Genomic DNA, 24,518 nt, shown 5'->3' on the forward strand with positions numbered 1-24,518 from the left:
CCAATCCCGAAATTAAAACTCTCTTCTTTTTTATTTATTTTAATTCTGACAATGACAAAGAAAAAATAGGTTTCGTGTAGTGAGAGGATCCTCCACGTGTCGTCTTGATAAAAAAAAAGAGAGAGTGAGATTAGAAGAAGCGTGACTGGCTAAAGCCGGTAAAACCAATATCCATTCAACTGCCTCATCCGGTTGTGTGGTTAATTTCTGCTTTGTGACATTTTTATTTTATTTTATTTTATTTTATTTATTTTCTGAAAAAGGAATAAAAATGGGGGTTTAAGGCTTTGTGAGGGGGTGGTGCTTTTTGTGTGTTTTTCAAAGGGAGGGGTTTTATGTCGTTCTTCTTCCTTATTTCTAGTTCTAGAGAATAGAGAAAGAGATTGAGAGAGAGAGAAAGTGAAGGACGATCGCATAATCTTCGATTTTTTTTCACAAACAAAGCTTCTTTTATTACAAAAAAAAAAAAAATTTGTATAGCATTTTATCGATTGCTTTCCTTTTTTTTTTTTTTTTTTCCTTTTTTTGAATAATCAGAGATTCGGCACTGGGTAAAGTAGCCTACATTTCTTTTTTTTTTTTCCCGGTTTCGATGATCTATAAATAATTCCGGTGATCTTAGTGCTCGTCGTTGTTTTTGTGATTCGGTGAGTTTTTTTTTTTTGTTGTTGTTGTTGTTGGTCATCACAATTTCATCATCTGTTGAAATTATTGAAATCTGTTGTTTGTCTGAAGTTTGCTATGGAGATCTGATGATGATGAAGATCGTTGTGTTTGATTGATTGAGTTACTCTTGTTCTGTTTTCATCAATTTTTTTTTTTTTTTTTTTGTTATTTCCATTGATACGCTTTCATTTTTGCATGTTTATTTTTAAAAAATATATATTATTACATTTTAAATTTGATGAAGGGGTTTGGTGTTGTTCTTTGTTGATCTGATCTGTATATGGGTTTCCTCTTCTTTTTTTTTTTTTTTTTGCATCTGATCGATCTCTGATCTGTGTTGATCATTGAGAGCTTAATTTTGTTGCTGTAGATGATGATCATGACAATTAATAATGTTTGTTTTGTTTATTGCAGGGTTTGTTTTTTGTTACGCGTAATTGAGAGATGGTGGTTAAAAGGAAGTTATGTTGTGGCTCTAATGTCTTTGATTTCCCTAGTATTCCCAAGGCTCCTCGTTCTAGCAGGGTAAAGATTCTTGTACCCTTCATTTGATTTATTTACCTTTTCTGTCTCTGTTATTTTTTTTTTTACTAAAAATTCGTCTCCTGATGAAACTTGTGTGTGTTTTTCCTGTTTTAGAGGAAGGTATCATCAAGTAAGTTAGCTGATAATGATGATGGTGACAGTCAGATCTGTGCGATTGATTTGCTTGCTTCTCTTGCTGGGAAGTTGCTTGAAGAAAGCGAGAGTTCTTCAACCTCTACCTATGCATTTGAAGGGAAGAATCATGATGATCATCATCATTTGGGTGGTGGAGTGGTTAAGCAGGAGGAACTTGAACATGTCTATATTAATAATACGCCTTGTAAATCTGATCATGAAGCAAACGCTGATTTGCAAGTTTCGTCTGTTGAAAGTGACTGCGTTTTGGAGCAAACACCGTTTTTTTCTGATTGTAAGAAGGAGGAGGAGTGTGGTTTGAAGTCCCTCCTTGGCACTACTGAGGAGGAGACATGTGTTGTTAATGAGGAACAAGGAGAAGCAACTGGTGTTTTCGTTGCTGATGGTTTTAGCTTAAAGGATCCGACTCAGTTACGTTTGCAGTCTCCAGAATCAGTCCATCTGGATGGGGATGTTAAATTGGCACCATGCACAGTTCGTGTCTCCGATGACTCTTTTGAAGGATATGTGAATCATTCTAAGTTAGTTTGCAGAGATGATGACGAAAACTATTGTAAGTATTACAAATTTGGTGACAATTGTAACAAGTCGTATAGGCCTCCCTCTCGGGTTGGAAATCGAAGAATCAAGAAGTCGGTGATGACAAATTACGGGAGAGGAGTCTCCATGTTGAAGTGTTTTGAAGACACTAGAACAGGTTTGTATCATATTTTTCTGCTGTCTTACTTCTTTGGCGCATCCATTTTTTTGTTTGCTGCTCTGCCCTTACTTTTGCTTGCGGATATCTGTCTGTAGATGGTCATCTAAAGGCTCTGTACCGCAAGAGAAAATTTTCTTATGGTTATGGTTACAACCCATGGAAGCGTGAGACCGTTCATAGGAAGAGAAGACTGTCTGACAAAGGGTTGGTCGTAAATTATGATGGAGGACTCAGTAGTGAAAGTGTCTCTAATTCACCTCTGAAGCGAGAATCAGGTACTTATCAGTCTATATTCAGATGCTTCATTATCAGGCTGATATGGTTTTTATTTCATGATCATCTTTTTGGCTTCTTTGTTATATGCAGAAGACGGTGTTCTCTCTAGCGAAATAGGTCTTCATTTAAAGGACTCCCCTGGTACTTGGATCAGTTAATAATTCATAGAATTTGACTGAGACGTGATATGTGGGTCTCATGTTATATCATTGTTTGCAGTAAAGTTCAGCATCAAGTCCCTTAGGATTCCGGAGCTTGTTATTGAAGTTCCAGAGACAGCAACTGTAGGCTTACTGAAGGTGCGTGATTAATTTGGTTCTGCTGTGTGCAATGATGAATGTTATTCCATAAAATCAGTCATGACACTTAACACTTTCGGTTGCAGAGGACGGTGAAAGAGGCTGTTACTGCTTTACTCGGTGGTGGAATACGTATTGGGGTGTTAGTCCAAGGGAAGAAGGTTAGAGATGACAGCAGCACTCTATCACAGACTGGTCTTTCGTGTAGAGAAAACAACCTTGGCTTCACCTTGGAGCCTGGTCCCGAAACACTTCCTGTACCTCTTTGCTCTGAAACTCCTGTTGTTTCTATGCCAACCGATTCCACCAATTTGTCAGAAAGGTACAAACAAACCTGTTCTTATATACATATTTGGCTTGCTGCAAAAATTTGCTTTTGTGTACGGATAAAATTTGAAGCTCTAGAGATCCTAAGGAAAACCATTCGCTCATCCCAGGTCCGCAGCTTCTCCCGCGTTAGATATTGTAACCCCTCTCCCTCCCCAAGATGAAGATCTCCTGATTAATTCAGGAAAAAGTGTGGAGAATAACCATGAGTTAGTCCCATATCAGAGTGACATACCAGCTGATGAACAACCTTCATCAGATTCAAGAGCGTTGGTTCCAGTTTCGGCCTTGGAATCCGGGGCTCTAGCAATTGTTCCACTTAATGAGAAACCTAAGCGTACAGAGCTTTCACAGCGAAGAACCAGAAGACCATTCTCTGTTACAGAGGTAGAAGCTCTAGTACAAGCAGTTGAAGAAGTTGGGACTGGAAGGTAAAAAGTCTGATTCAATTGATGATGGTTAATATAATAACGTGGTTGTGGGGGTCAGACTAATGATCAAACATTATTNGCATCAAGTCCCTTAGGATTCCGGAGCTTGTTATTGAAGTTCCAGAGACAGCAACTGTAGGCTTACTGAAGGTGCGTGATTAATTTGGTTCTGCTGTGTGCAATGATGAATGTTATTCCATAAAATCAGTCATGACACTTAACACTTTCGGTTGCAGAGGACGGTGAAAGAGGCTGTTACTGCTTTACTCGGTGGTGGAATACGTATTGGGGTGTTAGTCCAAGGGAAGAAGGTTAGAGATGACAGCAGCACTCTATCACAGACTGGTCTTTCGTGTAGAGAAAACAACCTTGGCTTCACCTTGGAGCCTGGTCCCGAAACACTTCCTGTACCTCTTTGCTCTGAAACTCCTGTTGTTTCTATGCCAACCGATTCCACCAATTTGTCAGAAAGGTACAAACAAACCTGTTCTTATATACATATTTGGCTTGCTGCAAAAATTTGCTTTTGTGTACGGATAAAATTTGAAGCTCTAGAGATCCTAAGGAAAACCATTCGCTCATCCCAGGTCCGCAGCTTCTCCCGCGTTAGATATTGTAACCCCTCTCCCTCCCCAAGATGAAGATCTCCTGATTAATTCAGGAAAAAGTGTGGAGAATAACCATGAGTTAGTCCCATATCAGAGTGACATACCAGCTGATGAACAACCTTCATCAGATTCAAGAGCGTTGGTTCCAGTTTCGGCCTTGGAATCCGGGGCTCTAGCAATTGTTCCACTTAATGAGAAACCTAAGCGTACAGAGCTTTCACAGCGAAGAACCAGGAGACCATTCTCTGTTACAGAGGTAGAAGCTCTAGTACAAGCAGTTGAAGAAGTTGGGACTGGAAGGTAAAAAGTCTGATTCAATTGATGATGGTTAATATAATAACGTGGTTGTGGGGGTCAGACTAATGATCAAACATTATTTTGCAGATGGCGTGATGTGAAATTGCGTTCTTTTGAGAATGCAAGTCATCGAACCTACGTGGACTTGAAGGTAAGATACATAGCAAAAACTGCTCGAGCACACTTTGAACCTTATCCACTAGGAATTGAAAGCTTAATATTTCCAATATAACCGTGTGATGGCAGGACAAATGGAAAACGTTGGTTCACACAGCAAGTATTTCACCACAGCAACGAAGAGGAGAACCAGTGCCTCAAGAACTGCTAGACAGAGTCTTAGCAGCACATAGGCATTGGTCAGAGCACCAAATGAAACAGAACGGGAAACTTCAGGTGGCTACAACAATGGTGGTGGTTCAATCAGGTTCGTCCATGTAAAGAAGGAGAAAGATAACAACAATAACTTTCACTTGACGACTAAGGAAACATCGTGGGCAACTGTACAAAAGCAAACCAACAAAAGTACAGAAGCATGCTTAATCTCTGAAAATAAGACTATATATATATTTTTTTATTTTTGTTATCGAAGCTGCCAGAAACAAGACGTTCCTTTGACTCTTTTGGTTACTTTTATGGTACATTTGTTCATTCCAAATTTCTAATTGATTTGATTTTGTAATATGATAGTTATTATTGGTTGGTAGGTCCGGGACATGTAATTTTAGACAATTCTTTTATTTTTTTGTTCATCATTCAATCTATGGCAGTTTAACTTTTGAGTATACTCTTGTTTGAGTTGGATATTTTTTTCTTTCCATAGTCGATTATATTCGATGGTCTTCATCAATGAGGTCCATGATATCTAGTTACAAACTAACGAAAACTCTTTATGAAACTAAGTTCTTGTTTACTTTTTGGGGTTAGGGTTTTTGGAAGAATCACTCATATAAAGAAAATAATGAAGTGGATTGCTGTAAAAAAAATTAAACAATTTGGTTACCTAATTTTGTTGACGATTTCTGTCGTCCATATTCTTGCCGAGTTATATCGATTCTCTTGGAACTCAAACCATTTGCATAATTATTTATTTCTGTTACGTGCACGGCCTTTATTGTAGTCCTCCTATCACTAAGTTACCATTCAAGAATTTGTGCAGTTCATACTATTTTGTCTTTTTGTGATAATTGCAGGAAAAATACATGCAGATCTAGTCTACAACTTTTTTAATGTTGTTCACCCTTTATCTACACTTGAACAACCAAATATTTAATTTACTTTTATTCTGCTTGATCTGTTTGAACCACTTGATCTGCTCTGTCTGATATGTTTTCTCCATTCAAGACCATAAAAGCGACTATGTATGTAGATCTCGGGTCCGTGAGACCAATAATTTGAGTGGATGTGACATTTAGATAAGAAATATAGCCAAATTTAGTCTTCTACTGCATTGATGAGAGCATCAAGTTCTAAACTCAAATATGCAGGTTTTGTTTGTATAATCCACCAAATAATAGATAGCTTTCCCAAAAATTTATATCTTCAACTCATCACGTTTTTACGAACCACACTACAAATAATGGACATTAATACACTATCGAGGGGACGAAGTCATTTTCATGTATTTTCAAAATTGAATGGATCAATGTCGTCATGGAGGCAAAGTGACCTTAGCTAATATCCTCGAGGTGCATAATTGCTAATTTAGAGTTGAGATTGAATTAAAAACACATTTACCATTATACTTAACCATGCAATAATGCAATCTAATTCGTTCGTCATTTGGTGAAAGCTTATCATGTATATAATGACCTTACAATGTGGATAAGCGAGAGCTATATATAAACTACTTGTACAAGGACAAGATTTACGAAACAGATGGTGTCTTCGAATAATATTTCCTTATGTATATGATTTTCCAGTAACATATAATTTTGTCTACTGTACTCAAAACTTCTCTCTAAAGAAAGAAAATTAATTTCTACAAAACTTGAAGAAGATAATGTTGATCATTCTGGAAAGAACGTATGCAACTCGTACGTGTCTCGTCTCCACCAACACCATAAAGAGAGAGTATGCATCTCTCTCGTCTCAACCACAACTATGTTACACAAGCACAAAAGTTACAGTTTTATTCCTCATAAGTAACCAAGGTGTCATATATAATGATCTTCAATCGAACTCGTTTCTCTCTCTGGTTCAAACATTTTGATTCCTCATAATCGGAGATGTAAGTGTTTTAAATTTATCTAATTCCTTATCTTTCTTTCTCCCAACATAGCCCAAAAAAACCCAAATTTTACAACAATATTAGCTCAACTTTTGTAAACACACCACCCAAACAAGTTGTTGAACGATGATCCTCATATTAAAATTAACAATCCAAGAAAGATAATTTCATTTCATTTATATAGTTAACAAGAAAATATATATAAAAGATAGATAGATAATTAATTTACTCTAGGATAATTTGAATTGCTTGGCCATTTATGACCATCAATTCATCATTGCACAACTTATTAGATGGACGAAGAAGATTATTTGTCGTAGATGACAAGTGCGCGAGTCTTCTCAGTATCTGCCAACATTTGAGTCACTTGTCCCCGAGAATTGTACAATTGCCCCAGTGGGTCGTAATAGTACTGCACAGTGAAATTAGATGAATATGAAAATGTGCTTAATTATATATGGCGATAACAACTAGGTAGGACTTGATTCTTCGTCACAAAACAAGAAGAGAAGAGCACTTATATACCCGGTAGAGCCGATCGTGAGACATGATACGTTCCTCAACTATCCAACCAGGGTGAAGCCACCTGTATCGAGGACACGTATGATCGAACACAGAACATGAAGTACCTGGGATTGTGTTCAATCTTTTTCTATGATTCACAACCGTCAAAGTCTCTCTGCCTTCTCTCGACAAATTCGCAACGCTACTCTCGTAATCGATCCCCTTCGTCGCCCTCCTCTGTCGTGACCTCTTCTCTTGTTGTGGTCCAGAAGCACTTGATGATGACCCAGCATCCATATCTTATCCTACCTCTTGTTCTTTTGACGAGTTTCACGTTTTTGGTTTATAAACGAAAGTTTTATCACCATATATAAAGACTACATTAACATATAAGGTTATATCTATAATACGTTACTTTGCACCCTATATAGAAAGATATCTATTTGCCCTAAAAGATATATAGAAACATATCTTTAAGAGATTACATCGTTGTCAAAAGAATAAAGGAGACTACATATATGACCACAATTCATCAATGTATTTATTATTTTATTTTCGATATTTTTGCATTTTATATGGAAACATATCCTAAGAAATTTATACATGGTCCACAACACATTAAATGTAGTTTTTACATTTAACACTAAATATAAAATAAATATCAATTTAAAACTTTTAACTAACTTTTTTTTATTTTATGAATTTTGTTATTTTGGAAAAATTTTACCTTTACAGTACAACTTTCGAATTGGAAAGATGATTACATTGCTGTAAAATAATATTTATTTAGAAGACAAACCAACTCAATAGTTAACTGTTTAAGTTCCAACCAATTTCACCGATATAACATTAATCTATTATATGGGTTAGATGAATATCCAAATGGACCAAATATGTTACTTGTTTCTTGATGATCACTTTCATATAAGAATCTCTCTAATTATAAATTAGATTAGCTTATCCTAGTCTTGTATTTCATTGAATTTCTCTTGGCATAGAGGTTCAATGGTTATTTTAACTATGTAGAATTAAACTGCTATTTGTTTAGCTGGGTTTCGTATACATATATCTTGATGTAAATGTAACTTATTTTTTCTTTCTTTCTTGGATGTGTTAACTAGATTGAAGTATCATCGTTAATATCATCTTTTTAATATCTTTTCACATGGAGGTAATTTTATTCGAATTTTATTATTTAGGGTAAAATTGAATTATTTTCAGTATCTATTTTGTAGGTTTATGAGACATTTTCCATTCAGTGTAGAACTTTTATCAACGCGATTTCATAAATATAAATATAATCATTTGAATATTTATAAACATAAAACTTATTTTACTAAACAATATACGACACATATATTGTCGACGATAATATTTATGCAGTAAAACATTGATTTAATATATATATATATATATATATATAATATCACGTGATAACTAAGGTAATTTGAAACTTTTTCATAAAATTTCTGATGATATTAATCTTAGACTATCGGGTAGATAGAGAGTTTAATAAATGTTAATAACAACATCGAATCCGGAGAGAATAATTCCGGTAGTAAAACCATATGATAACATAAGAAAAAGAAAAAAAAGGAGAATTTGATATCTTATTCATACCTCATGAGCACATATCCTTAAAAAGTTTGACGTTAACAATTAATCTTTATTGTGTATATTATTGATCATTAGATTTTGATGTAAACATCACACCATTTTATATTAACTACGAGTAAATCAAGGCTTTGAATAGTTGTATGGTATGATGTAGATCGGACTATGCGTACCAATATTTTGATATGCAAAACATTGGATTGTAGTATGGACTAGTATGGAGTTTATAATGGTACGGAGCTTTTGAGTAGTGGAATGAAAAATGCAGACTAACTGTGAATTTACAATGATATTGAATTGTATGCATATATACATATTAGTATGGAGAGTTTTAGTATGCAATAATGCATACTGATAGGTAATGGTGAATGGTAAATTAAGTGTGGAGGACTAGTCCAATTTCAGTGTTGTCGGGAGCAGACTATACAACTATTCAAAGCCCAAGTCTTATGAACATATTCAATGTGAATCTACGTGTATCTATGTCGCTAGAACCGCTTCGACGAGCTTACTTTATCCACTGAAGCAAGTGTAACATGACATAAGAGAATTCTAGACCAAGTCATGAATGTCTCTATAATACCTCACTTACCATGATTAATATAGCCGACCCTTGAATCTAATAATATGTTCACTAATCATGTTTTTTTTTTCTTTCTAAAAATTCATTTTTTTCACTTTTGAGATCTCAAAGATTTTACTTGAGTGATGTGTATTATCTTTCCAATTTAGTAACTATTACGCCATCTTTTACGATGTACTTGTCCCCTCCTAACATCTACTATTTTTCACTTTTTATTGACTCACATTCAATATACGAGACTGTGAATTAATTTTCAAGGTATATCATAACGATTTTTTTTCCTTGTTATCATTAAGAACTTAATTACTTTTTAGTTTAGGTTAAAACTTTTTAAATTTGTATTTATTGTTCAAAGGAAAACCTATAAATTTATTTATCCTACCAAATAAACCTTTAAATGTTTTTAAAACATGATAATTGTTTATTTTTTATAATTGATTCTATAAAAATATTAGTTATAAAGATTAAATTTTATTTGTAAATATTTTTTGAAAAAATTACTAAATTAGAAAAGTCTCTTTATATATTAACCGATAAATTAAAATCTTTATAAATTAATAAATTTTCTCAAATTATTAATTTATAGAAATTTACTGTAGGATAAAAGTTACTTTTTAAAAGATATATTTTTCCTCTTATAGCTCGAGTTTTTTTTTTTCCTTTCTATGGGATTTATTTTGACTTGTTTTAATTATTTAAAAAAAGTGGGCATTTTAGGGTTTAAATAAGGTTTCGGCCTTTCGGGCCCAAAAAAAAAAGAAAGAAAAAAGGGGAACGGAAGAAGAATACGGTTGTATTGTCGGCGCCGGAGGAGATGAGTGGGGCAGGAGCACCGGACTTTTTCTACAGGGAAGCTCAACGTCTGGGCTATGTTGCTCGCTCTGCTTTCAAGGTGAAAATTACATTCATTACCCTCCTCTGCTTCTTTATCTTCTTCTTCTTACATCGAGTCTCTTCTTCTCTCTCTCCGCAACTACAGCTTCTACAGATTCAAAAACAATACAAGCTCATCAAACCAGGCTCCTCTGTTCTTGACCTAGGCTGCGCACCTGGTGCTTGGCTTCAGGTCTTTTTTTTATATATATATATTACATCATCAATGTCAAGTTTTGAATTATGGGGAAAAAAGTTTAAACTTGAATTTGTTGCTAATGACCCGGTGTAGGTTGCCTGCCAAAGCTTAGGTCCACTTAAAAGTGGTGGAAATGTCGTTGGTATGGATATTAAGGTCAGAGGAAGCTTTCACTTAATTCTCCAAAAAAAATGTAATCTTTAACTGTACTGTGTGAATCAATGCACTTTTGTTCTTCTCAGAGCAGAAGGTGAAGGTTCCTCCACAGTGTGATTCGCGAGTCCAAACCATTTCCGCCGATGTTTTAAACTTTCCCAGACAAAAGATTAGGGAGTTGTCTCCTCAGGTGATTTTTACAAGAATTTAACCGCCCTTTCATGATTGGAACTGTCTTGGATAACATTTGCACTGAGCCATCTACTGTTTATGATTAGAGCAATGGCCGTGAATATGCCAAGTTAGGCTCTTTCCTAGTCACTCGTTTTCTTGAAATGTTTTTTTTTTTTTTGGGTTTGAGGGACTTGGTTCTTAAGCTGTTTCCTGACCTTGGTTCTAACAAGCTATGGATTGCTCTGTGGTGCAGCAAATGGGATTTTCAGTCATTCTTTCAGATATGTGTCCCTCAGTGTCTGGAATCACCACTAGAGATTCAGCTCTGTCGGCTGAATTGGGAATGCGAGCACTTGATTTGGCTGTTGGTCAAGCTGCCCTCTCTCAGTCACCTGATATTGATGATGAAAATGCGGTTTCAAGCAGTGAATTCCGTCTTGGTGTACTTAGGCGTGGGGGTCATCTTGTGATCAAGCTTCTAGAAAGCGAGGATGCTCAAGGTACGGTAAAGAACTGTAAAATAGAGTCCAACTGTATACAATTGGAATAGATGCCTCTTCTTTTTACAATAACACTGTTTCTTTTTGGTTAGATTTTGCTCGAATTTGCAAGCCCATCTTTAACAAGGCATCTTGGTTGAGGCCAAAAGCTACAAGATCATCATCTCGAGAAATTTACTTGATTTGCCAGGGATTTAGATAATGTAAAGCCTTCATATACAATGGCCAATCCAACGGTAACTCTTTTCATATAGAAGTACTTGGTATTTTCTCGGATCATGTAGTTTATTACAATGGAAAAGAACAAATTAAATAATATTGAATGCAGATTTTGCGTGTTACATTGCAACTTCTCTATCTGTCTCTGTGCAGCAGTACATTTTCTCATACACAATGAAATAACAAATTAAAGGTTGACACTGTTATTATCGGATCTGTGTTCTCCCTAATGACCAGAGTCCTGTGTCTTTCACTGGTGTCTGTAAACAGAAAAATGGCCATCAATCAACTGAACAGACAGAACTAGAAGATCTAATTCTGGTTCTGAAGGAATTTCAAATCTCGAAAAAAAGAATACAAACCTGCATTTTCACTGAAGGGAAGACGTTCCAAAACCGCAGGGTCTCATCTCCTGCTCCGGTCACTATAGTCTGACCATCAGGTGACGTAGCTAAGTAAAGTACTCTCATACTGTGCCCAGTAAGGGTTGCAACCTACACAAAACAATCATTGGTTGATGCATCAGCTATATAGTAAACGATAGAAAGATCAAGAAATGAGATCTTCAGCGTGAAAACAAAACTACCTTTGCCATGGATGGGTACTTCCAGAGCATGATTTGGTTTTGAGAGTACCCGTGAGTGCTCACTATCTCGTTGACATTCTTGCTCCATGCCAGATTGCAGACTTGGCTCCCAGTGTCGATGCTGTTTAACTGATGTCCGTTTGTGGTGTTCCAGAATCTAATGCATCTGTCTGCGGTTCCACCTCCTGAAGCAAGGAGGCCGCTCTGATGAGGAGACCATGTAATTGCCTTAACCGCCGCTGTATGCTCAGTCAGCTTCAGAATAGGGTTCTGTGAATGATTGTTCCATACCAATAACTGTTTCAAAAAAGAACCCACCAATGTTTCTTAATATGATAAGAACGGCTCAACTCTAAGCTATTGGTCTATTGTATCTAGCCAAGGACTGGATTGGTCAGAAAGCAATTAGAGTCTCTCACCATTAACCAAGTCTATAGGGTCTAGCGAATTGAAACAAGAAAAGCAGTTCATAGTTTTGCTCATATCATATGGAACACATAGTAGTGGATAGCTAAAAAAAACCTGATTATCATTGCCTCCAGACGCAAGCTCTCTATCATCGTGAGACCATTTCAACCCGCAGACCTCAGATTTGTGTCCCACGAGTTTGCTGACATAATCACTCTGGACACGGAGATCATGCTGAAGGATGTTTCTGTCTCTGCTCCCTGATGATAAGATCCTAGAGTTCCATGCCAAGACACCAGTTCTCGTTTGATGACCACCCATGGTTCGGACTCTCTTGCACTGTGTTGCGTCCCAGACCTGCCAGCAAAACATTAAACCTTTTAGTAAACTTCAATTCCATCCTAACAAAAACTTCCCACAACCACAGATTGGAAAAGGTAAACAACAACAACAACACACCTGAACCTGACCATGACTTGTACCAATAGATATATACGAACCCTCCCGAGTCCACTGGACCGAGCACACACTGTCATTAGGCCCCAGGTCGCATAACTTCTTCACCTTGCTATTGGAAGCAGTCCAAAGATAGACACATGTACCAAGCCCAACCGCAAGAACATTCTGTGAGCTCCAGTCCACAACGTTCAAGTAGAAGTCATCTTGTAAAGAAGGAGCATCCAAGACCTTAAAACCCCACATCAAAAAACAAAACTAATCTTATCATTTCTGAATCACATTAAACAGATCTGATGGTAACACAATGATAATACCTTACGAGGTGTTTTAGAAACCTTGCGAGGAGGTTTAGGAGGAGGAGACGAGTCACTGGAGAAGCCATTATCATTTCCGAGAATGGAAGGAGAGAAAGGCGAATTAGGGCTTGAATTAGAACGATCCGTCTTGAACCTCAACATATTGGTACATGGACTCATCGGAGAAGAAGAAGAAGAAGCAGATCCGTGACCACCACCACCACCTGCAGGAGAAGACAAACAAGGAGAAGCAAAATCAGATCCGAAAAGCTCAGATTTCAAAAGTCTAGAGTAGGCTTCGTTCCCTCCCTCTTTAACCGGAGTAGTCGGTTCCTTGTGATCCTGCAGATCGAAAGCGTGGAGTCTCGAAGAAGATCTACACGGTATGAATCTGTCGCTGCAGGTCGATTTAGAAGGAGAGGATAGACTTGAGATCCCGCGAAATGAGCTCGAAAACGTCTCCAGCCGCAACGAATTCTGGTTCATCCCGGCCGGTAGATTCAGACCGGTTTTGGTGTTCTGTGGGGATGCCATTTCTGGTTTGGTTAGGGGGAGATTGAAGGGAGAAGAGATTGCAAAAGAAGAAGAATCAAAAGAGAGGGAGATCTTTATTATCTTCTTCTCCTTTTGCAAAAAAAAAGAGTCACAACGGTCAAATTTGGGTGGTGGGAGAGATTGTATAATACTCCCTCTGTATCAAAATACTTGATGTTTTAGTATTTTCACCAGGGTTAAGAAAACAATTAATGATGAATTGTTGTTAACTCATCCTAATAAATGATGTACTCCTAGTGTGTGTTTTATTTTATTTATGCCACTTGATTTTATCCTAATTAATAGATTATATATTGTCAAAGCAAAATCATTAAATAGTTATTTGATTTTCAAAATAAAAATGCATTAAATTCTCTCAGAAAATCATCCTTTCTGATACAAAATAAAATCTTAAAACATCAAGTATTTTGATACAGAGGGATATATAGGCGGAGCGGGATCTGATTAAATTACGCACATCTATGAATCATCATCGATTTGAGGGTTCATGTCCCAACGGTCAAATATGAAACACAAATGTCGTCGATATTATGACGAGGAAGCATCAAAGCCTTCTTAGCTCAGTGGTAGAGCGCGTGGCTTTTAACCACGTGGTCGTGGGTTCGATCCCCACAGACGGCGATATTTTTTGGACTTTTTTTATCTTGACCGTTCCGGTTTGTTTTGGTTCCCCAAAACTATGAGTCAATTTTTGGTTTAAGCCGGGTATAAAAAAACCAAACCCGTTTCGGTGCACTTACTTCGATACGAGTTCATCTTTCTTAAAGGGGTTTTTAGGGTTTCGTCGCTCACCGATACTTCTCTCTCTCTCTCTCGCTTGTAAACATGACTGCCGAACAGAAGGAGGAGCTCGCCGCCAAATTGGAAGAGCAAAAGATCGATGTAATAATAAATAATGATCTCTCTTTCTCTACCTTTTTTTGTTTTGTTTTGGTTAGCTTGTTGTTATCTTAGTATTAGTCTGAAAATGAATGATTGACAGATTGAGCTTGGATTCGGATTAATTGATTTCTTTCTTACCTTAGATCTCATTGACAGATATTTTAATACTGTGACTACAGTTTCTTAGATCTGAATCTTCTTTTTGTCGAACTCCATGAAACATATTTATCGATTTTCGCATTGCTTAAGCTGATGAATTATCTTATTATTTTTCTCTTTAGTTTGTATTTCTACTCACTGTTTCTTCTGATTTCGATTTGTAGCTTGATAAGCCTGAAGTTGAAGATGATGATGACGAGGATGATTCCGATGACGATGACGAGGCCGAGGGTAACTTATCTTCTTCTTCTTCTTCTTCTTCTTCTTTTTTGCCTCTTTCAATGGTTATTCAAGAGTCCATGATGCATTCCAAGTTTCGATGTGCTTAGCTCCATTAATATTAATATATCTTAGGCAGCTTAGCTGAACTTACTTGCGAGTAGATATCTGTTTGGTTGAAATTTGAAACCTTGTTTGTAATGAGCCTATCTATGTCGAACCCATTTTATTGTAAGAATGATCACCATGGAATTGTGTGAGAAATGATTAGCTGGAGGCCTCTGTTGGATGCTGACTTTGTTTTTGTTTTATATAGAATGAGGAACATCATCTTTTGTTATAAGCTTGAGTCATTAATGAGCTATATATGATTTGTTTGTTAACACAGAACATGATGGAGAGGCAGGCTCCCGGTCAAAGCAAAGCAGAAGTGAGAAAAAGAGTCGTAAAGCGATGCTGAAGCTTGGGATGAAACCCATCACTGGTGTTAGCCGTGTCACCGTCAAAAAGAGCAAGAATGTTTGTGTGCCTTCTTAAATTTTCCAATCTTTGCTGAGTTAATCCTTACGGTTTCCTTTTGTTGACAAAATACGGATTTGAAAATGCAGATTATGTTTGTGATATCAAAGCCTGATGTGTTCAAGAGCCCAGCATCAGATACATATGTGATCTTTGGTGAGGCGAAGATTGAGGATTTAAGCTCCCAGCTTCAGAGTCAGGCCGCAGAGCAGTTCAAGACTACCAACCTCAGCAGCGTGGTTTCGCAGGGGGAAACATCTGGTGAGGCAGCAGCTGTTGCTCAGGATGATGATGATGATGAAGAAGTGGACGATGCGGGTGTGGAGCCAAAGGACATCGAGCTGGTGATGACCCAAGCAGGAGTGTCTAAGGCTAGGGCAGTAAAAGCTCTCAAGCTCGCTAATGGAGATATTGTCTCTGCCATCATGGAGCTTACCACCTAAATCCGAAACCTTTTCTAGTTTGATCTTGTTTTCCCCTTTCTTTTAAAGTGATTTTGCTTGTTGTATCATTATTATACACCAGGAGTTTGGACTCATTTTCATATTTTAGAGTTTGAGTGGGATTTTAAAGAGTGTGTACTGTTATTCGCCATATCAAGAGAAATGCAAGTGTTCCTGCTTTGTGGCATTTGTCAAGCTTTCAGGGATTGGAACTTTTGTAAAACCGTGCAGGAATAGTTTGAGTGGTTATGAGCTAAACAACTCCAAGCATTTTCTAATACATGAGGGTTTGAATGTTGGGAATTGCAAACGAGACAAACATAATTCCAAAACATGGCAAAGAGAAGGTAAGCCAAAACATGATCAGTTAAAATTCGTGTATAGAGTATTGTGTAAATGCCTATAGACTATGACACTAAGAATCGAATGTAACTAAAATTCAGTAAAAAAAAAAAAAATTGTAGCTACATATGAAAGGTCTTGCCAGTGGTTTCACTTCACGAGTGCAACCTAGCTGCAATCGAAGCAACCTGAGCATCCATCTGTAACTCCCTAACTTTCTCAGCAGTGGCTCGGTGAAAGAACTGCTCCCTCGACAACAATCTCACATTCCTCAAATACTGATCAAAAGGTAACGAACCATCTTGAAACGATTTATCCATGGAATAAACAACATCTTCAATGGCTAAATCCAATGAAGTGCACTCTAACATCTGTTTAGACAATGTCCCAATGCAATCAAAGGCATCATCCACATCCTCCAAATCAACTAGCAAATTCTTAGGTTTCCCTTGATTCTCCCTAATCCAAGTATCAAGAAACTCAGTGTTCATAGCAATAACCTGTAATTGCTGCTCCAAGGTTTCTTTCTCGTTCACCATCTCATTCAAACCATTGTTGATCTCCTCTTCTCTTCTCTCAAGTCCGGATTGTAAACTTAGTAACCCTTCAGCTTCCACTTCTCTAGCACTCCTCATCAATACAAGATCACAATGAACCCTGTCCACCAGCTTGTTAATCGCGTTCTTCTTATAAACCTCCGCCGCATCATCCGTCTGATGAGGAGGAGTAAAAAGCCGTGAAGACCGTGAGTATCCAGATCCGATCGAAGGAGACGGTTGTGGTTGCGGAGGAGGAGGACGGCGCTGAGAGTAAAGCGGCGGATCACGAGAGAAGGCGGCGCTGAGATGAGCGGCGAGATCAACGAGATTGGAGCTAGGGTAAACCCAATTTTGGAGATAAGGAAGAGAGACGAGTCCAGAAGGAGAGACATTGGAGTGAGGTCGTTTGATGATCATATCACGCGTAGGGTTCACATAGACGCAAGGTGGATAGTGAGGGTACGAATCGAGGAGCCAGATGACGACGGGGATGTTGTAGCTTACGCCTTGGAAAGGCATCGGCACTGTTCCGTCGGCTTGGAGGAGGATCACGGATCGGCCATCGTTGTGTGTAAACGTCGCCGTTTTGGGATCGAGGGAAGTGTGGGAAGAGACTAGGTTAAGGAGGTGTTGTCGGATTAGCGACTTGGTGGGCTCGGCGTATGGGAGAGCGGTAGGGCCACGCTGTGTGAGTGCGGAGGAGAGGAATTGGTGGATCTCTTGCATCTTCGCCGGCGGAGGAGCCATAGCTAGTCAAGTTCCGATTACTTGAAGACGATCAGGAAGGAAGTTTAAATCTGAATAGGCGAATAGATTTGCACCAGATCACATATAGTTTAGGCAATAGTGAAATCGCAACTAGTCAAACTCTTTGAAAAAAATAATAATACTAAAATTTGTGTAATAGAATAGTCCAAGAATCTAAATTTCAAATTCCAATATTTTTACCAAAACTTTGACCAATTGTGAATTTTGTGATGAGTTTAGTGATATTATATGTGGTAAAATGCCAATTTAAGAAAACAGGTCAGACAACTACAATGGACCGGTACTGTTGTGGCCTGATCATGAGTAAATGAGTTTGAGGTTGTAAAACAAGTTGGGGGAGCTCATGAATCCATATTCTCGGTTTGACTTTAAATCACGTCAAATGCACGGTTGTAATATTTCAAGCTATTCTAGAAGATGTTTTCCTTAACTTGCAAAGAAGAATTAACATTCAAAAGTGGGAAATTTTTGCCATACATTGTAAATAATCTAAGATAAAATCTGAAGAAAAGAAGCACTAAATGTCACGGTCTCTGCGGCACTCAGGAGGAGGCACGGGAAATCGGACGCGGTCAGTACAATAGTTGTAGATGGTGTATCTCTTACGAACCCATTTGAGACGCTTGTACTGGTTAGCATCCAAGTCCTGGAACTCTTTCTGATCCCACCAACGTTTTCCCTGAGTCTCGCAGAACTTAGCATTCACTGAAGCCTCACACCCATCAACGTGGAAGCCTCTGTAGGATGCAACAAAAGGTGCTTTTGCCCAGTTGGTCTTCTCTAACCCTCCCCTTGTGGCCCAGTCGTCTGCGTTCCATAGACTCGAATATATCTTCATTGGCTGGTTAAATGGAAACTTCACCCCAATGTCTTTGCTATTCTTGAACACTCGTATCGGCACGTCATCCACAAAGAACCTGTTTTATTTGTATTACATAATACATCAATACATTTAGCTTTGAAATTTGAGTACACATAACACTTGAGGAATGCTAACTTACACAATCTGATACATGTTCCAGAGAACTGAATACGAATGGTAGTCTTTGGAAGGGTCAAACCAGAGGTTGATCCGCTGCTCACGGTTTCCTATGCCTCCAGTGAACACGTTTGTCTGCAAAATGTAAGGCTGGCCAGTTCTGTTTCCTAGAAACTCAAAGTCTATCTCATCATGTTCTGAGTTCTGTGATGACAACTGCAGGAAAAGAAAAAGAAAAAAGCAAGATACAACTTTCAGATGACACTCAAGAATATGTTCCAAGTGATTTAGAAAATGAATTCACTTACATAGAAGGCGGTTACAGTTCCAGCAGAGTCCCCAGCAACCATCTTTATGTGCATACTGAAGTGGCCAAACAAGTATGAACCTTTGGACTGAAAGCCAGTGCCTTTGCGCAATGTACAAGAACAATCAGAAGAACGGTTTAGATAAAACTTATGCCAGAGAGAAATATACACAGCAAGACAGAGAAACTCACCAGTGTACTTGTCGAGAACGAGATGCACTTCAGAACCACCATTGAGATACTTAATGTGATCAAAAGCCCAAGTGGGGAAATAGTTCCTTCCAAAAGGAACATTAATGGACTTTTTAGGAGGTACACCAAATGCTACTGTGGCCATAACCAGGAAGGTGAAGCAAAGAGTAAATGGAAGACGACCCATCTCTCTCACTTTCATCACACAAAACAAGGACCATACTATTTATAGCCATAACAGTACTGAATATTACATTACTAATACTGAAAAATAATATTTATAATTACAATGACTGCAGATTGGGTTACTTTCAATGTTGCAGCAGCAGCAGTAACTTAGGGAAGCAACAGAATGTGATTAGCCCAAGAGGTGTTGCAGCAGAGGCACATGGACCTCATCCCCATGTTATCGTTAATTAATGCATCTTTGGATGCTTTACGTTTAAGATCCGTGTGGCAGAACCATAATAATAAAGAAACACTATTTTTTACTCTCAGATGCCATCAGATTTGCAGGGAAGCTTTTACAGTAGTGTGTCCCTGTAGAATCCAAACCGACCTGATTGATTGGATAAATCAGTTGAAGATAACTATGAGAAAGAGATTTTGGGAAACAAAAAACAAACCAAAAAAAAAAAAAAAAGTTCAAGTTTCAAGAGGGTAATACAACAGAGACATCGTCACATGACCTGAAGCATGTGCGAATTCACCATATGGACAATGTAACACAGAGAGCAATACTGTTCAAGCACATTATTGAGAACGAAAATATCAAGAAAGAGGCAAACTAACCCACTGAGCTGAGGCAAACTAACGGCGTTGTTTGAAGTATTAGTTATTATATCGGTAGATGGGCCTTAACAGGCTTTGAGATAAACTTAAAATACAAAGGCTGCAATTTGTATAGATACAAGTTGTATCATACAACCCGTGTTTAATTTAATTAACTACGAAACAATGAATATGGTCGCTGACTCGCCAAGTGCTCGGAGAGTGTGGTGCTCAAATAAATTACAGAAACAACAATAACAAGAAGAAGAAAAGTTAACTGTATTTTATTTATGAAATGAGCATGAACGATGAAGGGACTTTGTTAGATACAGGTTGATGACAAAAATAAATGAACATGTCCCCGTTTCCACATTTCACTACGTAAACAAAATCTATAAGGATCATTGCGTCCTCATTCGCCCCAAAAAAAAACAATGAGGGGCGTGCATATAATCATATGTATGTATATTATTAAGTCTGAATCGGGGAGGAAGTATCTGGAATACTTTCGAGAGACAGTTGCTTCTGCAACCACATCTGTCTGTGGAATCGGCTAATGAAAAGGTCAGCCACTTTGTCGATCTCATCTTCCAGCTTAAACTCTTCTCCCTTGTCCTCCTTGGAATGCTTCACCATCTCTATTACCGAACCCTCTGCCTCAAACAACGAGTGTCTCAAGTCTGGATACTTTCCTTCCTCCTCCTCGTCGTCTTCTTCTTCTTCATCCTCTACCTCCTCCGCGTATTGATATTCTACATGAGGAGAGACAGGAGTGCTAGACATGGCGTTAACGATATGGCTATACACCACCACCATGTTTTGATCATGATGATCCTTGTGATTATCGTGATTAATCTTTTTCGATGTTGGGTTGGTCTTGAGCTTGTTAGACAAAGAGCTCATCACCATGTGTCTGTTATGGAGCAGCGAGAATATTACTAGACGTGTCTTGAAAGCTCTTGTTTTCCTCTTTAGCTCCTTCGTCTTGTCCTTTGCTAGACCAGTCAACATGTTTATTATCTGCTTCACGAATTCTGCCGCCTTCTTCATTCTTTTCTTTATATATGTTTCTTGGCTTCTTGGCTATTGAATCCTGTGTTTTTGTATTGTTTGTGGATTGTAAACGGAGACTATATGGAGAATGGAAAATGAAAGAGATGAAGGACGCCTTACTTATATACTACACAATCACACAATGATGGTCTTGGCTAAGGAAATTCATAAAGCTGAGGAAGACATGTGGCTACGTCTGGTTGGTTAAGATGATCACAATTTCACAATCACTACGGGACCACTCCTCTTTGGCCTAAATATATATATATTTTATTTTTACACTATCCAAACCTTGGTCGCAAAGTTTGTTTTTTCAAAGTCTTTATTTAAAATCATTGAAATGAGTTTTTGTTGTTTAACAGTGATGATGATTACAACTTTTGAATTTGAACATAGGTAGATTAAACGTTAAGGAAACAATGTGAAGATGTAAGATGTAACAAATATTCCTCCGTTGTTATTATTTTGGTTTCGATATATTATGTTAGTCAACCAATGCAGCTCGCAAACTCTCGTCTCAAAAGTATAAAGAAGAAGAACCTCTTAAATTAAGATACGTTCCCGTTGATTGAGGCCAAATCGCTTTACGTTTCTCTTTTAATTTCTCCTTTTGTGGCCTTTTTGCTATTATGATATTCGCGTGTCTCCTTTTGTTTTCCCCATTGTATAATGTTTGAAGAAATATCTTAAATCAAGACTCTGACGTTCTTCAGACATGTCTCGATATCTTTTGGCCAAACACGAACAAAAAACAATTTGCGTTAACGTTATTATACTAAATCGTCATCATCTCTCTCTCGGTGCTTCTACTTCTAGACGTTATAAAAAGTAGATTACGTGACTTAGGGAAACATTATATTAAAGATTAGATACAAGTGTTGTACCTTTCAGCAATAAAGCGTGAAAAAATAAACATAAAAATATTCCCACCACCATAAGCTACTTTTTCTGGGGCGTTTCAAGCTCTCATTTGATTGTTTCATCCTTTTATCTCTTTTCGCAATAACTTAACCACTAAGGTTTCACTTTCACCCATTCCCCTTCCCACTGTTCTGTATGTTTAGTTGAGTTAACAATGGATAACCATCTACCCAGGCAACTGAAATCATACCTCCTGTTGGCCTTTTCTGCTCTTATTCTAGACTTGTAAGGGTACCAAAGTGTCTATTCCAAGTTCTAACATATTAAACTGCAATCAAAATCTGTCAACTATTTCAACATCTACATAGTTTTTTTCGTTAAACCAAACTCAAGAATGCGGTGAAAGACAAAGAAGACGATTTGAAAGAGGATGTGACAACAACACAAAGCCTTAGCTTTAAGCAATCCCATCTCAAAGAAGGCAGATGGGAAACATACCTTTGGTTCCTCTCCTTTGACACGGGATTGCCAAGCTATAATGCTCATGTTGTTGTCACACAGTGCAAATCTATGAGTATCATCTTCTTCTTTCACCACAGGACGACAGGCTGAGTTTGCTTTAAACCAAAAACCAAATAAATGTCACATAATGGAAACAAAAAATTCCAAAAACCAAATGGAACATACCATCAACAACATCAGCTAAAGTGACCAACTCACAAGCAGCAAGGAATATACCATAATCATCATTTTTTACGCTATACGAGGATTGAACATTAATATTGAACAAAGACAATAGGATAAAGACTTGTCAAAGCAGCAACAAGTTCCAAAAAGAGTGTGAGCTTACAAAAAAAAACAGGCAAAGCAAGAGGATTGATAAGGTTTCAAGCCTGAGTGCCAGTCAAAGACTTCATCTGAATGTGATTAGTATCAGTAGAATTAGTGGGCAAAGCTTCATAAGAACCAGTTCTTCTAACTCCAGCAGCCATCACCACCATCGTGTAAGTAACAAAGATAAGGATAACCACCAGCACAACGTGTACAGTGAACATAAGATCCAAAACAGATACAGCCCTTAGCTTAGAGTCCTGAACATCACACTGAGTCGATCCTTCAACACCGCTTTGAACATCAAGAAGACGGTGACACCCCTCAGGGATAAACCCATCAACATGGAGAGAGAGTCCAGTCTGAAGCTGCCATAGACCTTGGAGACAGATTGCAGCAGCGAGGGCAGCGTCAGCGATGAAGAGTCTTGAACGGCAAGCGAGAAGCAAGCAGAGGAGAGAGCACAAGGCGGAGATACGAGCTGAGAGTGAGTCACAGTGAGCTTCAAGATCCGATGTTTGGATCGAAGCAGATGAAGATGCGGCGGAGTAGTGAAGGAAGAAACCTACGGAAGCGAGCGCGAAGAGGAGATCGGAAGGGAGAGGGGTTAAAGAGGTTGAATCGGAGAGGAGATAGTAAACGGCGATGATGAGGAAGAGGAAGAACACGGCGGCGGAGTTAAGAGACGAGAATCGATGAACTGGGGTGCTTCCTTTGACGAGAGGATCGGAGTAGAACGAAATTAGGGTTTCGTGAAGGAACGCTACGAAAAGGGAGAGTATGAGGATGAACAATGGTAGATTCTGGAGACGGTGGTTGTTTCCGGTGACGGAGGAGAGACGAGGGAAAGGGTAGAAGGGCTTCGCGGCGTAGGATTGAGGAGATTTGAGGAGATGGAAGAAAGTGCAGATGAGATGATACAATCCTAGGGTTAGTAACGATGCTGAAGCGAAGAGCTTGTACATCATCTCTCCCATTTTTGATTCTGATGCTTCAATTTGGCCGGGATTTGTTAAGACTCAGAAACCCTTTCTCCGATCTGATTAAAGGAGATGGATTTTAGAAGATGAACTGCTCCTTTGAGTTGACCGGTTTTAATTGCTTAAACCAGCTGAATTTTTCGGTTATCGGCGATTATAGCACCATTTAAACCGGTTTAATTATGGACTTTCCCGGTATTTTTGAACACTATGATGTTGCACGCTCTAATTAGAAATGGAATTATACTATTTAATGTGTTGATGACGGACCAATAGTCATAATTTAACTCATAGAGCATACAAACAAAGAATGAGCAGCTTTAATTAACAAGCAAACAAAACTGCTATAGTATAGAGTATAGACACTGAGAGGGAGATTCAGCTTGTTGTTTAAAGAAAATATGACAAAACGGTGGCTGCAATAGCTAATGTTGTCATCAAGTAGGACTGAGAAAATGTGTTGCCAATATTTGAGGAGCTTCGGTTTGAGTTTGTAGATCCTCGAGATCCTGCAAGAACACACAAGATTCATAAGAAAACATCTTTTGATTGAAATAAAAATAGAGAGTTTGAGTGTGTACGATTTAAGCAGGCAATAGGATTGACGTGTTCTCCACATCGAGCAGGCAACATTTGAGCATCATTGACATCGATGCCAGCTCGCTCGGCTTGAGAACTCCCTCGGTTACTAATCATCCGGCACAAGCACTCTGGATTGTTCCTTATCACTGATTTGAGAGGGTTACAACAAACTTGAGGGACTTCCTTAGTCCCATTCAGGTAATTGAGGCATGGAGCAAGCTGGTTTAGGCATGAAGCGCTTTGCCCACTTGTCTGCACCCCCAAGTTGGCTACAACTAGAACAAGTGCAGCTGCAATGACATAGAACAACTTCATCTCCATTATCACCTTAATTTAATTTACTCTTTTTGGTGTTGTTCCTGAACCACTTATGTACTTGTTCATTTTTTATATGTTTGGTGACCAGCTTTTGAGATAGGTAGACATGGCTCACCAGTCAAAACCTACTACAGT

General features: G+C 38.2%; 10 protein-coding genes and 1 non-coding gene across 14 annotated transcripts; 4 read left to right on the plus strand and 7 right to left on the minus strand.

Annotated features, from left to right (window-relative positions):
- Positions 451 to 5,062, plus strand: LOC104705643 (telomere repeat-binding protein 4-like). Its single transcript, XM_010421689.1, has 10 exons — positions 451 to 647; positions 1,081 to 1,191; positions 1,306 to 2,044; positions 2,143 to 2,322; positions 2,414 to 2,464; positions 2,543 to 2,622; positions 2,709 to 2,944; positions 3,060 to 3,380; positions 4,373 to 4,436; positions 4,532 to 5,062. The coding sequence occupies exons 2-10, from the start codon at positions 1,111 to 1,113 to the stop codon at positions 4,721 to 4,723; spliced, it is 1,944 nt and encodes a 647-aa protein (XP_010419991.1). The 5' UTR covers positions 451 to 647; positions 1,081 to 1,110; the 3' UTR covers positions 4,724 to 5,062.
- Positions 6,737 to 7,344, minus strand: LOC104705644. The gene is made up of 2 exons (XM_010421690.2): positions 7,038 to 7,344; positions 6,737 to 6,924 (listed from the first exon to the last, which is right to left on the minus strand). The coding sequence occupies exons 1-2, from the start codon at positions 7,311 to 7,313 to the stop codon at positions 6,820 to 6,822; spliced, it is 381 nt and encodes a 126-aa protein (XP_010419992.1). The 5' UTR covers positions 7,314 to 7,344; the 3' UTR covers positions 6,737 to 6,819.
- On the plus strand, positions 9,959 to 11,456 carry LOC104705647 (ribosomal RNA large subunit methyltransferase E-like). Its single transcript, XM_010421692.2, has 6 exons — positions 9,959 to 10,105; positions 10,193 to 10,279; positions 10,379 to 10,441; positions 10,533 to 10,631; positions 10,869 to 11,115; positions 11,208 to 11,456. Exons 1-6 carry the CDS (start codon positions 10,028 to 10,030, stop codon positions 11,315 to 11,317), a joined length of 684 nt encoding a protein of 227 aa, XP_010419994.1. The 5' UTR covers positions 9,959 to 10,027; the 3' UTR covers positions 11,318 to 11,456.
- LOC104705645 (protein FIZZY-RELATED 3-like) lies at positions 11,333 to 13,722 on the minus strand. The gene is made up of 6 exons (XM_010421691.2): positions 13,102 to 13,722; positions 12,788 to 13,015; positions 12,443 to 12,685; positions 11,921 to 12,217; positions 11,697 to 11,828; positions 11,333 to 11,594 (listed from the first exon to the last, which is right to left on the minus strand). Exons 1-6 carry the CDS (start codon positions 13,615 to 13,617, stop codon positions 11,541 to 11,543), a joined length of 1,470 nt encoding a protein of 489 aa, XP_010419993.1. The 5' UTR covers positions 13,618 to 13,722; the 3' UTR covers positions 11,333 to 11,540.
- TRNAK-UUU lies at positions 14,188 to 14,259 on the plus strand. Its single transcript has one exon. It is a non-coding gene; the product is annotated as a tRNA-Lys (tRNA).
- On the plus strand, positions 14,383 to 16,047 carry LOC104705648 (nascent polypeptide-associated complex subunit alpha-like protein 3). Its single transcript, XM_010421693.2, has 4 exons — positions 14,383 to 14,520; positions 14,844 to 14,910; positions 15,287 to 15,417; positions 15,507 to 16,047. The coding sequence occupies exons 1-4, from the start codon at positions 14,464 to 14,466 to the stop codon at positions 15,858 to 15,860; spliced, it is 609 nt and encodes a 202-aa protein (XP_010419995.1). The 5' UTR covers positions 14,383 to 14,463; the 3' UTR covers positions 15,861 to 16,047.
- On the minus strand, positions 16,164 to 17,586 carry LOC104705649 (protein ELC-like). Its single transcript, XM_010421694.2, has one exon. The coding sequence runs from the start codon at positions 17,486 to 17,488 to the stop codon at positions 16,358 to 16,360; it is 1,131 nt and encodes a 376-aa protein (XP_010419996.1). The 5' UTR covers positions 17,489 to 17,586; the 3' UTR covers positions 16,164 to 16,357.
- LOC104705650 (probable xyloglucan endotransglucosylase/hydrolase protein 5) lies at positions 17,916 to 19,202 on the minus strand. Its single transcript, XM_010421696.2, has 4 exons — positions 18,988 to 19,202; positions 18,797 to 18,897; positions 18,511 to 18,704; positions 17,916 to 18,426 (listed from the first exon to the last, which is right to left on the minus strand). The coding sequence occupies exons 1-4, from the start codon at positions 19,187 to 19,189 to the stop codon at positions 18,027 to 18,029; spliced, it is 897 nt and encodes a 298-aa protein (XP_010419998.1). The 5' UTR covers positions 19,190 to 19,202; the 3' UTR covers positions 17,916 to 18,026.
- On the minus strand, positions 20,021 to 20,947 carry LOC104705651. Its single transcript, XM_010421697.2, has one exon. The coding sequence runs from the start codon at positions 20,806 to 20,808 to the stop codon at positions 20,230 to 20,232; it is 579 nt and encodes a 192-aa protein (XP_010419999.1). The 5' UTR covers positions 20,809 to 20,947; the 3' UTR covers positions 20,021 to 20,229.
- Positions 21,285 to 23,627, minus strand: LOC104705653. Of its 4 annotated transcripts, none has more exons than XR_754362.2 (3): positions 22,523 to 23,627; positions 22,171 to 22,289; positions 21,285 to 21,538 (listed from the first exon to the last, which is right to left on the minus strand). XR_754362.2 is itself a non-coding variant. In XM_010421699.2 (2 exons), the coding sequence occupies exon 1, from the start codon at positions 23,478 to 23,480 to the stop codon at positions 22,560 to 22,562; it is 921 nt and encodes a 306-aa protein (XP_010420001.1). In that variant the 5' UTR covers positions 23,481 to 23,627; the 3' UTR covers positions 21,977 to 22,289; positions 22,523 to 22,559. The 4 variants fall into 4 exon arrangements, 1 of the variants encoding a protein (XP_010420001.1); XR_754360.2 differs by lacking the exon at positions 21,285 to 21,538 and adding an exon at positions 21,645 to 22,013; XR_754361.2 differs by lacking the exon at positions 21,285 to 21,538 and adding an exon at positions 21,646 to 22,000.
- On the minus strand, positions 23,713 to 24,398 carry LOC104705652 (lipid transfer-like protein VAS; the record flags this gene model as incomplete). Its single annotated transcript, XM_010421698.2, has 2 exons — positions 23,713 to 23,992; positions 24,065 to 24,398. Coding segments are annotated over 2 exons (453 nt in total), but the record flags the coding sequence as incomplete, so codon positions are not given.

Source organism: Camelina sativa, chromosome 8 (genome assembly GCF_000633955.1).
Source record: "Camelina sativa cultivar DH55 chromosome 8, Cs, whole genome shotgun sequence".
Taxonomy (NCBI): Eukaryota; Viridiplantae; Streptophyta; class Magnoliopsida; order Brassicales; family Brassicaceae; genus Camelina; species Camelina sativa.

Bases quoted from the DNA above. Each gene is read 5' to 3' on its own strand.
- LOC104705650 (XM_010421696.2), bottom strand. From the start codon at position 19,189: ATGAAAGTGAGAGAGATGGGTCGTCTTCCATTTACTCTTTGCTTCACC. The intron at 18,898-18,987 runs GTGAGTTTCTCT...CATTGCGCAAAG, and splicing joins CGTTCTCGACAAGTACACTG to GCACTGGCTTTCAGTCCAAA. The intron at 18,705-18,796 runs GTAAGTGAATTC...CTTTTCCTGCAG, and splicing joins GAACTGTAACCGCCTTCTAT to TTGTCATCACAGAACTCAGA.
- LOC104705643 (XM_010421689.1), top strand. From the start codon at position 1,111: ATGGTGGTTAAAAGGAAGTTATGTTGTGGCTCTAATGTCTTTGATTTC. The intron at 2,323-2,413 runs GTACTTATCAGT...TGTTATATGCAG, and splicing joins ACCTCTGAAGCGAGAATCAG to AAGACGGTGTTCTCTCTAGC. The intron at 2,465-2,542 runs GTACTTGGATCA...CATTGTTTGCAG, and splicing joins TCATTTAAAGGACTCCCCTG to TAAAGTTCAGCATCAAGTCC.
- LOC104705644 (XM_010421690.2), bottom strand. From the start codon at position 7,313: ATGGATGCTGGGTCATCATCAAGTGCTTCTGGACCACAACAAGAGAAG. The intron at 6,925-7,037 runs GTATATAAGTGC...TTCACTGTGCAG, and splicing joins CTCACGATCGGCTCTACCGG to TACTATTACGACCCACTGGG.
- LOC104705651 (XM_010421697.2), bottom strand. From the start codon at position 20,808: ATGAAGAAGGCGGCAGAATTCGTGAAGCAGATAATAAACATGTTGACT.
- LOC104705647 (XM_010421692.2), top strand. From the start codon at position 10,028: ATGAGTGGGGCAGGAGCACCGGACTTTTTCTACAGGGAAGCTCAACGT. The intron at 10,106-10,192 runs GTGAAAATTACA...CCGCAACTACAG, and splicing joins TTGCTCGCTCTGCTTTCAAG to CTTCTACAGATTCAAAAACA. The intron at 10,632-10,868 runs GTGATTTTTACA...TCTGTGGTGCAG, and splicing joins TTAGGGAGTTGTCTCCTCAG to CAAATGGGATTTTCAGTCAT.
- LOC104705653 (XM_010421699.2), bottom strand. From the start codon at position 23,480: ATGGGAGAGATGATGTACAAGCTCTTCGCTTCAGCATCGTTACTAACC.
- LOC104705645 (XM_010421691.2), bottom strand. From the start codon at position 13,617: ATGGCATCCCCACAGAACACCAAAACCGGTCTGAATCTACCGGCCGGG. The intron at 12,218-12,442 runs GTTTTTTTTAGC...TTTTTGAAACAG, and splicing joins CTGGAGGCAATGATAATCAG to TTATTGGTATGGAACAATCA. The intron at 11,829-11,920 runs GTAGTTTTGTTT...TGTTTTGTGTAG, and splicing joins AGTACCCATCCATGGCAAAG to GTTGCAACCCTTACTGGGCA.
- LOC104705649 (XM_010421694.2), bottom strand. From the start codon at position 17,488: ATGGCTCCTCCGCCGGCGAAGATGCAAGAGATCCACCAATTCCTCTCC.
- LOC104705648 (XM_010421693.2), top strand. From the start codon at position 14,464: ATGACTGCCGAACAGAAGGAGGAGCTCGCCGCCAAATTGGAAGAGCAA. The intron at 14,521-14,843 runs GTAATAATAAAT...TTCGATTTGTAG, and splicing joins TGGAAGAGCAAAAGATCGAT to CTTGATAAGCCTGAAGTTGA. The intron at 14,911-15,286 runs GTAACTTATCTT...TTGTTAACACAG, and splicing joins TGACGATGACGAGGCCGAGG to AACATGATGGAGAGGCAGGC.